The following is a 12226-nucleotide window of genomic DNA, read 5'->3' as shown; positions in this document are numbered from 1 at the left end:
CGCCGGAATCGGAGTGTGACTCTTACGGTGTTGCGACCTATGACTATCGACTATTATTGATCCTATTGATCGTACATATGATATACATAGCTTATGACTACCTGGTAAATATATCTAATTGATATGCATCTCCTATATGTGCGTGCAACTTTCTCCTAAATCGATGGAGGTATCGCGGGGCACTTTTTTTTTATCGATTAGGTATTTTTTTTTTTAAAAAAAAAAAGGGATTGGCCAATTGAAAAGTCCCGCAATGACGGAATGAGCTGACTAAGTATTTCTTCCAGGATTGAATAACTAACTACTAACTGCAAAGTATAGAACTTACCAGGTCTGTCAAAAAGTTAGGGCTTTCTTGTCTTATTTGCCACGGCTGAGACCACTGAGACTATCCTGCATTGTCCACGATGTATGTCCCAGAAGTTTGTGCTGGCTATCATTTGACATATCTTCCATCTATGGTTATTTGGGAATACCAAAGGCCCATTTATTCCTCGTGTTCCCGCGCCTTTTGAGACCTTCCCAACACAATTGTATTCAAATCACCAACAGGAAGGACAATCGGGAAGTCTACTGCCTCCAGAAGGTGAGGTGCAAGTATGTACCAGATAGGCATGCAAAGAGCGAAAGCAAAAGCACCCCCGATCTATAATAAACTTTTATCGTCAGCCCCTGTTCCCTAGATGTGCCTTAATGTCCTACAACGAAACATAGGACTTACATGCTGAAGTTTCTCTGCCAGTGCTGCCTCGCCTAAGGCCAGTTGAAAATATGATCCAGCGAATAGTTCCAACGCGATGACGAGGAGAGTGAGAGCCAGGAGGGCTTGAAAATGTATTCTCAATGAGCCACTCTCCAACTGACCATAGTATCTGTACAAAGCCCCCAAAGAAGATACATACAGGTCTAGAGACAGGTTAGCATTTGCGTGGGTCGGGGTGGAACGACGCTCTCATACATAATAGCGCCCCAGCCGCCACCTGCTCCTCGCCAGCCCATCACGATACAGGCATTTGGTGTTACTGCGAGTAAGAACCCTATCAAGGCGATTGGGTTTGCCCACTTTTTTGCGTAGGTCACTTGCAGTCCAGGGGTGCTTAGGACTCAGATAGAGCTTCTCAAATGTATCCCGGGGAACTGGCAGAAGAACACTCTCTGCTGTCTTGATTGGACGGAGAGTGTCCCCAAATTTCTCATTGACTTCAGTCGTGACGCTGATCGGTTGCAATTGAACGCAAATATAGGAGAAAAAGGGGGTAAAAGGTGTAAAAGTAGGCAGTGTATTTCTTTCGAGAACAGAGATTTCAGGGTCTATTCGAACGAGGAAGGAGGCTTTATATGAAGACCAATATCAAATAGTAGGCCAATGATACTACGAGGCCCTCGTGCTTCGCGGGCGGTCAGATCTCTTCTCGGGCGAGGAGATCTCCGTGCAGTTCTACAAGTTGATGACCACCAGCCAAGAAACTATTTACGAAACAATAACTAAATCCGGGGAAAACGTGGGGTATACTTAGAGGCCAGACCCTATACTCATCTATACTCACTTTTACAACGGTTCAATACAGAAGTGGATGCACCCTATATATCGCTCACCGGTAACATAGTACACATAGCACGGTCTCGTGGACACCCTCCCTAGACGCCCGAGCTCAATTGGGTGAGCTACAGAACAAAAATTTCCGAAGGATATAGCCATCGAAGACAAACTCGGGGATCGACGCCCCGAGGAGGTCTTGCTTGTTGACTATGCTCTGTCGGAGATGGATTGTCCGCTATTATTCCTTGGCATGGAACGTCAATATATCTTCAGGGCTGTGTACGCCAGCCAATACCTAACCGGTCCCTTGATGAGTTGGCCGGTCCCTTCATAAATTCCATTTATTCCGGACCTTCGGGAGTCGCTCGGAATAAATGGACTGTGTGTGAATATAGGCCGGCCAATGAGCAGGTACTTAAGCTGGGGTTTGGAATGGCCTATAGGGTGGCAATCTACTTTATCATCCTCGAGTGCTTGGACCCTTAGTGCCCTGAGCAGCCAGAAGTATACATGAAAGAATATTCCAAGGTACAGTACTCTCGTGGATCAAAGTAACATGAACGCGGAAAGGCTCTCTCCTAGAACAATACGAGCTTTGGGACTTTGGCGATGTGGGTCATTATTGAGTCGAGAGACATAGTTAGGAGGTGATTATGGAATTACCACTCCCTTGGGACAGTGCTACTCTGCGCACAGAAAGTACCCTACTACACCTGGAGGTTCTGCATCTTCCTCGCCGCCTCATCCGCGGGCTTGCTGCCCTTGGCCTTGGCCTTTTGGGAGGTTGTGTCCTTCGGCAGCTCCTTGGTAAATGGAAGGAATTCGGGAGCGCCAGGGATATATTTCCGCAAGGGCTCGGGAACGATGAAACCCTAGATAGCCAATGGATTAGAACGAAACCTACATGGAAAGAAGAATACTCACATCTTCGGTCTGATAGTTCTCCAAAACGCAGCAAAGCGTCCGCTCGGTTGCGCACAGCGTCGCGTTCAGTGCATGCACATAGGTCTTCTTGATATCGGTGGTTTTCTTCACGCCGTACCGGATCTCCAGGTTTCGTGACTGATAGTCGGTGCAGTTGGAGCAGGAGACAAGCTCCTTGTACTCGCCTTGGAATGGGAACCAGGCCTCCAAGTCGTATTTCTTGGATGCAGCGTTATTCAACGCACCGGAGACAATGGCGACAATCTGATACGGCAGCCCAAGGGACTTGTAGAACTCCTCCGAAGTGGCCATCATGTCCTCAAACGCTTGCCATGAGTCATCGGGCTTGGTCAGGACAAACTGCTCGATCTGCATAATATGAGAATCCGGGAGACAGGCTGTCCTTGGAATACAAACTCACCTTCTCGAACTGATGGACACGGAAGATGCCCCACGCGTCCTTGCCATGGGCACCTGCCTCTTTTCGATAGCATGTACTATAACCGGCATACCTAATAGGGCTATCAGAATCTGCGCGAGAGAGATGGAGGCAAGGCGGTCTTACTTGATCGGAAGGTCCTTCTCCTGCAACCATTCGCTGTCGTGTAGTGCGGACAATGGCTGCTCGGAGGTAGCGATGAGGTACTTGTCGGTCGAATTATCCTCACCCTCGGTGACCTTGTAGAGCTCCTCATCGAAGTCCTCCAGCTGAGCGGTCTTCGCCATAAGGTCGCGGAGCATAAACTGAGGGGGTTGGTTTGGCTTGTACCCCTTGTTGAAAAGAAATTCTAGTCCGTAGTTGACCAGCGCCAGGTTGAGGAACAATCCGTAACCAGTCAAGCAGTAGCCTCGATGACCAACGATTTTGACGCCGCGTTCCGGGTCGTATCCATCCAGGCGAGTGAGGACTTCATGGTGGGACAGGCAGTCTCGCTTCTCAACAGCGACATTCTCTGGTGCCCATGTTTTGATCACTTGGTTGTCATCCTACACCCACAGGGAGACAATTAGCATCAACAGCAGCGTGATGGAGAATTCGCCTTACCTCGTTGTTGCTGATAGGGACAGAGTCGTGAACATAGTTCCCGATAACGCGAATGCGGCGGTCTCTTTCCGTTTCTTTCTGAACAGCAAGCTCCTCGGCCTCCTTTTTGCGCTTCTCCAGACCAGCCTTCTGCTCAATCAAATCATTCGCGTCTTCCTTGTTCTGCACCGGCGGGTCAGACACTTCATAAGTCAAACATACGAGGGAGGGGGGCTTTACCTTCTTCTTCTTGCCGATCTCCTTCATCAGCGCATTGAGTTGCGAGCCAAATTGCGTAACCTCATATCGTGCTACAAGTATGTGTTGGTGAGTGCGCCCACTCTGAGTCACAAGGCCGACAACATACCTCGGCGGGCCTCTTCATAGAGAGCAATGACTGTGTCCACGTCCTCCTCGGGGGCAAATCGTTTGCGCTGGCTCTCCTTGATCTTCTTGGGATCACCACCGCGCTCGGCGATGAAATCAGCGAGGTCCAGCATGGTTGGGGCGCGTTCGTGGGGCAGGGATGATTGTGGAGGGGAAAAAAAGAACAAGAGGGCCCGAGCGAAGAACCAGGGCCGTTAGGTAAGCATCAGGAACTAACTAACGTATATCAAATGGATTGATTCTATGCAATACACTCTAAAATCATTATTATCGTTCAGATCCCTTCCAGTGCAAATGAAAAAGAAAAAGAAAAAGAAAAAGAAAAAAAAACACAAACACGAAGTCCCTCCATTCCCGAAGCAACGCCTCCAGTGGAAATCATCAAGGAAAAGGGACATCAATCACATCAAAGCGCACTTGTTCCCGCCCGTGGGTTGGGACGGGTTCTGTGACTTTTCAATCTCCGCAATAATCAAGTCAAACGCTTTCGAGACGTTAAAGTCCAGGAAGGCACTGGCTTCGGTGAAGGCACAGTGGACCTCCTCGGCCAGCTGCCGGCCCTCGTCCAGTGTGACCTGTCGCTGTTCGGGCTTGAGATCGCTCTTGTTGCCCACCACGACTAGTGGAACCTCGTCCGCTCCCTGGAAGGATGGTTAGAGTAGTTATACAATTATGGGAAGGGGGCCGATCGTACAAGGTGGTTCAAGATCTTGTCCCGGATGACTCGCACCATCTCAAAAGATTGGCGGGAGGTGACAGAGTAGACGATGATGTAGCCATGGATCCCGATGAAGTGCTTGGAGTTCAGAATGCTGTACTCGTCCTGGGAGGGCAGTCAGTTTTGTTGTATCTCCGCAAGGATATTCCGTACCTGTCCGGCGGTATCGACGATCTCCGTCGCATAGTCCTGGCCATTATGCTTGATGATCCGGCTAAATGTGTTCTCAATTGTCGGGTAGTAGCTCTCGACGAAGTGGTGTTCGACGAACTGCACGGTCAGCGACGATTTGCCTAAGGCGCGGGGGTCAGTTAGCGGGCGTCATGGCAGTTGGGGTCATTCCGTACCGACGGAGCGGCTGCCGACGATGGCGATCTTCCTCTGTTTCGGGGCGGCAGGCATTGCGGATGGGAGGAAGACAAGATAAACTGGCGGGGTGAGAGAGGGAGAGAGGGAGGAGAGAGGGCGACAGGGAGAGCGTCTCTCGGAGCAAGTGGCGAATCGCAGCTGAAGAGCTGGGGAGATGCAAACGGTGCAAACAAAATATACCCCGAGCAGTAAAATAATAATTATTCGATGTCAAAGATGAAGGTAGTAGATAGATAGGCTAATTCGGTACAAAAGACATGGGTATCATCATCCAATTCAACTATTCATCCAACGCTTCCATCTGCTGGATCTGTTTGACCAGCGCCTGCAATCGTACCAGAAATCCACTCGCCGCTTCACGGGACTCGATCTTTTGGTGATACTGCAAGAATTCGTCCACCGTGGACTTAATCCTCGTCAGTTCCTTCCCCTTGATCCGTGAACGCGCCTCGGGGTTCAGACACAGGGTCAGCAGGAGCACGGCGAGATACCCGACGGCAACGTTATGATGTACCTCCACCACGGAATGAGCCTAGAGCATTTGGTAAGCTTCAACCACACAGGCCAGACAAGTCAAACATACGCTGGAAACCGAATCCACATGAGCCAAGAATAACCGGAGTAGCCGGTTGAGAAAGGACTTGGGCCGGGATGCCGGGTTGAGAAAATGGCCCCGTGCTGCTTGGCTCTGTTCCGTTAGATTGATCAGAGTGCCCAGCGCGAGAATCACCCGATCCAGAGAATTGTTCTCCTGGGCGAGCGAGTCTTCCGTCAAGTCACCGAATTTGGCCAGCACGATGTGAACCAGTCCTCCAACCAGCTCCGTCGTCGCGAAGTCGTCGCAGAGGGTCGAGTTGCTGTTGGTAACGTTCAAAATCACGCGCATGTAGAGCGTCTGCAGCTGCTGGCGGCCCAAGTCTGAATCATCGCCTGAACGAAGCAACCCATGCAAGCCAGAAAGTCGGCCCAAGAGGGACTGGCTCCCCTCTGCCGAGGACTCCGCAGAGGCCGTATGCGCTTCTAGTATTGAAAATACCAAGCTGAGCATCAGTGACTCTTCCGGTGATAGTGTATCCTGGACTCCACGAGACGAGCTCTGTGAGGATAACACATCCATTAGCTGCCTCAGCACCGGTGAAGGGATCCCGCTGCTGCTCTCGCCTTTTGCTTGAAAGGCCGAGGCAGTTGATTTCAAACAGTAAAGTGCCACTAGGCAAGGAGAAACATTCGATGGAGGAATTTCGGGGAAGAGGGTCGATATCACTTGAGGGGTGATGCCCTGGACAGCCATCTGCACCGGTTTGGACAACCCGTTGGCCCGATTCTGTGCCACGACCGGGACATCATCATACGTGTTCAGTAAAATGGGAGAAATGTCCAACAGTTTTGGCCATGCATCTCTCGCAAGAAGATACCGGGGGCCTCCGCCCAGTGAACAGAGCCCGTAGGCGCACAAGGCGAATGTCGCAGAAACGATGTCCAGGTTGTTGAAAATACAGTTCACCAGCCTCTTGTCAAAGTCACACTCCACAAATCGGGCCCTGAGCTTGGAGTCCAAGAGTTTGGTACAGAGCTGGATGAACGCATTACAACGCCCCGATGCGGAGTTGTGGTCATCTTCAATATCCTCAAAGATCGACTCGACCGCACCACGGAAGCGAGCATTGCCCCCAGCCTGTCGCAGTTCATGAATGCTTCGAACTGTTCCATCATCATGGTTCTCCTCCTCCAATGCAAACAGACGAGCGCGAGAACGATTTCCCGGGATCTCCCGCTGAGAAGAGGATTGGAGTTGTTCCAAACCCCCAGAAAGATCCTGGGAGGACAGCTCCCCTGCCAGAGAAAGGTCATCCAGAAAGGACCGTTGGCGCGCATATGTAACTTTCGAGCCCCAAAGGTGGGATGCCAGTGACGACGGCGAGTCATGACCGGGGTTCTCAGGATGCCCATCGAGATTTGACCGAGACGATTCTATCGGTTGAAATGGGACACCAAGGGAAACGCGCGGCGCCGACTGGCTAATGGCTGGGCTTGCCGCCGGCGACTCTTCTGAGGACTGGTTCTGTATTCCCAGCGAGTCTACCAGTCTTCGGCGGCCAGGGGTTGTGTTGGCGACCGTAGGATACGAGTCGTGGGAGGAGCTTGGAGACGATCGTCTGTCCCAGTCGGTTATCGCAGATCTGGAGAAGCTTTGCTCGTTAACGTGTCGCTCATCTGACGCGGAAATTTCGCTCCATCTTTGTCGAGGCCTGGGCGTTTCCGGGCCGGCTGAGGGTGTTGTCGATTGTATCGTTTCTGCCGGGTCTCTGATCTGAGACGACTTCCATCTGGAATCTCTGGCGCGCCTGATGCGCGGCGACGAGCCATCGCCTCTGGTGGTAGTTGCTGATGTCGTTGTCTTGGGACCATCGTGAGGATGCACCACAGTCCGGGAATCTCTCTCATCGAGGACATGTCTTCTGCGTTTCCTTCGGAAGATGTCTGTTTGGGCCTCGTCCTCGGAAGATGGGAGATCGAAGACACTCGGCGCCGAATCGGTTGTCCGTGTGGGAGTTGTTGGCCGTCTGACCCCACTCTGGATACTCCGTGAATTTTTGGTTCGAGCGGGCGCAGGGGGATCCTGAAGCATGCGCTGTGAGGGAGAAGTGCGTCCTGACGCATCATTGCTCGGTCGGCTTCTTGTTGCGCCATACGTCACCAGCTTGCGATTGCGACTCGCCATGGTCGATGCTTGAAGCCAAGGGGTAGCGGAAAGGACAGTCAATGCGATGACCCAACATCAGGGGCAGAGACATGAGGAAGAACAAGCCAGGACCATTCCGCGCGCCTTCCGCCAGACACAATCAATGGTGGTGGTGGGTCGAGGGAAAGAGAGAGGAAAGAGGAAGGAGCGCAGGACGGAGAGGCAGGCCTGAGTCAGCACAGCGCTGGAGATAAGCGCGATAACAGTACGACCAGTACGAGCATTCTTTTCTTCTTTCCTTACTTCGATACACCATGAGCACACCCGAACCAGTTCCCTCCCCGGCCCAGGGCGTGGGGCCGATCTATCGCCCGGATGGAGAGAAGCCCACCGCGACTGTCTCTAAAAATGCCTCCTTTGAGAATGTCCACGTGCTGGCGCAGACGCCGCAACTGATCGCCCTGTTGACGTGAGTGTGGTGGGGTCGTTGCTTGATTCCCCAAACACTACATACTAACCGGCCCCAACAACAGCATGATCCGGGATAAGAGAACGGTGCGTGCCGACTTCATCTTTTACTCCAACCGAATCATTCGGCTGTTGGTCGAGGAGGGCCTCAACCACCTGCCCGTGGTCGAGCAGTCCGTGACTACCCCGGTCGATCGGGCCTATCTTGGAGTCAAGTTCGAGGGCAAGATCTGCGGAGTATCGATAATGAGAGCCGGTGAGGCCATGGAACAGGGACTGCGGGACTGCTGCCGCTCTGTACGGATTGGAAAGATCTTGATTCAACGTGACGAGGAGACCTGCATGCCCAAGCTCTTCTACGAGAAGCTTCCGGCGGATATTGCCGAACGTTGGGTCCTCCTCTTGGATCCCATGTTTGCGACCGGTGAGACCAAGATCCTAGTCCGCTTCCAGTTTTCGGCCACTGACTGAGCACAGGGGGATCGGCCACGTTGGCGGTGGAAGTCTTGAAGGAGAAGGGGGTCCCCGAGCATCGCATCCTGTTCCTTAACCTCATCGCCTCTCCATCCGGAGTCGCAGACTTTGCGGTGCGGTTCCCTAAGCTGCGGGTCGTGACAGCTTTCATCGACCAGGGCCTGGATGAGAAAAAGTACGGTTGACAACTCAAGTCTCCTGGTTCACCTCGCTAATACTCTGGACAGGTACATCATCCCGGGCCTGGGCGATTTTGGCGACCGCTACTATACATTGTAAAGCGGTTCACCAGATGAAACAACTCGCTTGAAGCTCGACCGACTTTGTGGGTCTCTCGACCATGCTACCGGATCAAGCTGGTGTTGCTCCCGGCCACTACGAGCCAGGCGATCAGGGCTGCGAGAAGTAGAGGGAATATACGGATAAATAATAACGCCCCATAGCATTGTGGGTTTGTGTATTATACAGCGCCCTAAACCATTATTCATTGAGATCACGCCGATGCGCCAGTTCGCCCGCCCCTTTGTCCCGATCAGTAATCATCATCATCATAGGTATTCTGCGTCTCCGGAGGGTCGGCCGCGCGGGAGCGAGGTGGACCAGACTCGTACTGGTTGGCCGTGTCCTTTGCAACGGCATCGCATGCGTCGACCCAGTCGGAGTACACGTCCACAGGTGCAGAGAGATCTGGGGGTGGGAGGGGTCAGTTCAGGATCACTTCCCGAGAAGGGCGTGGGACATACAATTGATCCCCGTCTGAAACTTTTGGCCACAGACCTTGCAGGACAGATCGCCCAGGCCCAGTTTCTTGTCTAACTTGACCACCACCGAATTCTCATGGTTGCAGAAGAGACAGGAGAATGTCGTCGGGAGAGGCTCCCGCTGGTGGAGGGTAAGCAATGGACGGCGGGGGCGGAGAAAACAGACACTCACCTTACGGGGCCCTTGAGGTTGGCGACTGGACTTCTTGCGCTTACCCTGCAGATGGAAGATGAGATGTGAGTTCCTATCCAAGGACAGGGGAGAGAGATGGAGGGGGCGCAGACCATGAAGGCAGTGAAGGGGTACGGGGCAGGAGTAGAGATATGATGCGATTGATGGATGTATGGATGGACAGCTAGTTAGCTCTCGCCCCACGTGATTACCACACTACGCAACACCACGCTGTTAACACCATGCAACACCACACAACACCACACAACACTACCGTTTTTTGGCCAGATATGGAGGTATGAATTAATCAACTAAGTATATTAACCCTGCCTCTAGATCTACGTAATAATACGAGAAATGGATACATACACACAGTAGACAGTGTAGGTGAATCACGTGACAGTGACTAATAGGGCTCGCTTAGCCGAGTTTTCTTGTGGGTTTCGCATTTTGCCCTTCCCGACCGTGTGATTTCCTTCCCCTTCCCGTGGTGCGATACCTCTTTGTCTGTCTCTTCCCATCAACCCCCCTGAGAGACTCGATTCGCAATCATGGCTGTTGGAAAGTACGCTTTTGCTCCTTCCCACCCTTGTCGCACCCCGTGCGGATGTTAATCCCCTCCTCCAGGAACAAGCGCCTCTCGAAGGGCAAGAAGGGTATCAAGAAGAGAACCGTCGACCCCTTCACCCGGAAGGATGAGTACTCCGTCAAGGTGAGTCTGACTGCCCCATGATCGGGTCACACAAACGCTAAACACACTGTGCAGGCTCCCTCGACCTTCCAGACCCGCGAGTATGAATCACCTCTTCCCACGAATTCGGACTGTGTGTGTGCATGGAACGCTAACGGATTTCCCAAGTGTCGGCAAAACTCTGGTCAACCGTACCAGCGGTCTGAAGAACGCCAACGACTCCCTGAAGGGCCGCATCTTTGAGGTCTCCCTCGCTGACCTGCAGAATGACGAGGACCACTCCTTCCGCAAGGTCAAGCTCCGTGTGGACGAGGTTCAGGGCAAGAACTGCCTGACCAACTTCCACGGTCTGGACTTCACCACCGACAAGCTGCGTTCGCTCGTCCGCAAGTGGCAGTCGCTCATTGAGGCCAACGTGACCGTGAAGACGACTGACGACTACCTGCTTCGCCTGTTCGCCATCGCTTTCACCAAGCGCCGCCCCAACCAGATCAAGAAGACCACCTACGCCCGCTCGTCCCAGATCCGTGCCATTCGCAAGAAGATGACCGAGATCATGCAACGCGAGGCTGCCAGCTGCACCCTGTCTCAGCTGACCCACAAGCTGATCCCCGAGGTCATTGGCCGTGAGATCGAGAAGGCTACCCAGGGCATCTACCCTCTGCAGAATGTATGTTTCCCGCCATGTTGAGTGGTTGACCCAGCTGATGGCTTTTTTCTACCTCCAGGTCCACATTCGCAAGGTGAAGCTCCTCAAGGCCCCCAAGTTCGACCTGGGTGCTCTGCTGAACCTGCACGGAGAGTCGACGACGGATGACAAGGGCCAGAAGGTTGAGCGGGAGTTCAAGGAGCAGGTCCTTGAGACTGTTTAAGGTTAGGTTATTCGGGGCGGTGTCACATACTGGTCAATCATGACAATCGTTGTCTTCTTGTCATAGGAAAACAAAAAAGTTCATAAAACGTATTGACGGATTTGGATTTCACGACAATTTTCCTTTCAATGATCTTGGTGAAAGGGGAGTGCTTGTCGTAATCTTAAACCCTGACCTAGCAGGCTCTGGTCTCGGCTCATTGGTCTAGTTCGTGTATCGTGCTTCATGGCAAAACATCTGAGATTCGCTGCTGGGTCTACTCGAGGCTGTGCTCCATCGATTTCTATCACAGCCTGCAGTTTTATCATGACCCTCTGGGCATGTTATAGCAATGGATTGGGGGAGGGCGTGTCTCTCCGTCTTACCAGTCCGCGGTAGATTTCTAGGTGGTTGGAGGGGTTGTTTGGAGGGGTCTCTTGTACACAGTGTAGCCTTTACGAAGCGTTGACTAGTGTTCGACGGTATTAGATAACTAAGGGGGTGGATCATCATGAGCATAGCTGATGGCCATTTCCATCATATATGAAAGACTACATCTGATTCTACTCTTGTAAGGATTCAGACGACCTATATGGTCAAGTCTATCTATTTTCTGCACTAGATAATCGCCCAGGTTTTCTATTGGAGTAAACGTAATGAGTGCTTTAACAAAAGGTGATCAATTTGGGATATAAACATATAGAAATCGGTCGACAAGGTTCTGTCTAAGATACATGTATCACGGAGATCTGCAAATCACTAGAAGTCATCCCCAAGATGGCCGTTATCCCGCCGTAGTTATGCTTTGTACCTTTCGTGGACTAAGCAGGGAGAAGCCACTACTTGTTCTATTCAACAGCTAGGCTTAAAGTAAAAATAGACGAAAAGCAAAGATTTCTACATGAGAAGTGTCAAGTTATCTTCAACCCTGTGCACGCACACATCCGCGAAGAGCTATAATCAAGTCCCTCTAAAATGATTCTAGTTATTACGACGTTGTAAACTCACCTTTATCGGGTTGCATTTTCTTATCGACCCAGTCAGACCAAAGAATCTATTCTGGTGGAGTTATAAAAGATCTCGATTTGGTAGCGCAGACTATCGACAAAGAGAAAACTCGATGAGGAGAGAAGAGAAGGAGAAAGAGAAGAGGAAGACGAAGCG

At 51.8% G+C, this 12226-nt stretch overlaps 6 protein-coding genes across 6 annotated transcripts; 2 read left to right on the top strand and 4 right to left on the bottom strand.

Moving 5' to 3' along the window:
- Positions 1–2247: 2247 nt before the first annotated feature.
- Positions 2248–3988, bottom strand: N7510_006791 (serine--tRNA ligase SES1; the record flags this gene model as incomplete). Its single annotated transcript, XM_056978716.1, has 7 exons — positions 2248–2412; positions 2465–2833; positions 2886–2976; positions 3030–3451; positions 3510–3671; positions 3711–3799; positions 3856–3988. The coding sequence occupies 7 exons, from the start codon at positions 3986–3988 to the stop codon at positions 2248–2250; spliced, it is 1431 nt and encodes a 476-aa protein (XP_056831759.1).
- Positions 3989–4276: 288 nt separating this feature from the next.
- Positions 4277–4995, bottom strand: rhbA (Rheb family small GTPase rhbA; the record flags this gene model as incomplete). The annotated part of the gene is made up of 4 exons (XM_056978715.1): positions 4277–4516; positions 4570–4698; positions 4747–4886; positions 4941–4995. The coding sequence occupies 4 exons, from the start codon at positions 4993–4995 to the stop codon at positions 4277–4279; spliced, it is 564 nt and encodes a 187-aa protein (XP_056831758.1).
- A 247-nt stretch (positions 4996–5242) lies between these two features.
- On the bottom strand, positions 5243–7684 carry N7510_006789 (WAPL family protein; the record flags this gene model as incomplete). The annotated part of the gene is made up of 2 exons (XM_056978714.1): positions 5243–5494; positions 5546–7684. The coding sequence occupies 2 exons, from the start codon at positions 7682–7684 to the stop codon at positions 5243–5245; spliced, it is 2391 nt and encodes a 796-aa protein (XP_056831757.1).
- Positions 7685–7959: 275 nt separating this feature from the next.
- N7510_006788 (uracil phosphoribosyltransferase) lies at positions 7960–8866 on the top strand (the record flags this gene model as incomplete). The annotated part of the gene is made up of 4 exons (XM_056978713.1): positions 7960–8114; positions 8179–8537; positions 8591–8762; positions 8815–8866. 4 exons carry the CDS (start codon positions 7960–7962, stop codon positions 8864–8866), a joined length of 738 nt encoding a protein of 245 aa, XP_056831756.1.
- A 253-nt stretch (positions 8867–9119) lies between these two features.
- On the bottom strand, positions 9120–9736 carry N7510_006787 (transcription elongation factor 1 family protein; the record flags this gene model as incomplete). The annotated part of the gene is made up of 2 exons (XM_056978712.1): positions 9120–9274; positions 9331–9736. Coding segments are annotated over 2 exons (561 nt in total), but the record flags the coding sequence as incomplete, so codon positions are not given.
- A 335-nt stretch (positions 9737–10071) lies between these two features.
- On the top strand, positions 10072–11083 carry rps1 (40S ribosomal protein eS1; the record flags this gene model as incomplete). The annotated part of the gene is made up of 5 exons (XM_056978711.1): positions 10072–10085; positions 10148–10232; positions 10287–10312; positions 10380–10881; positions 10940–11083. 5 exons carry the CDS (start codon positions 10072–10074, stop codon positions 11081–11083), a joined length of 771 nt encoding a protein of 256 aa, XP_056831754.1.
- Positions 11084–12226: the final 1143 nt, after the last annotated feature.

Source organism: Penicillium lagena (genome assembly GCF_028827675.1).
Source record: "Penicillium lagena strain IBT 129212 chromosome Unknown utg000005l_segment0_segment0, whole genome shotgun sequence".
In the NCBI taxonomy this organism is placed as follows: Eukaryota; Fungi; Ascomycota; class Eurotiomycetes; order Eurotiales; family Aspergillaceae; genus Penicillium; species Penicillium lagena.
This window is presented reverse-complemented; position numbering and strand designations above follow the sequence as displayed.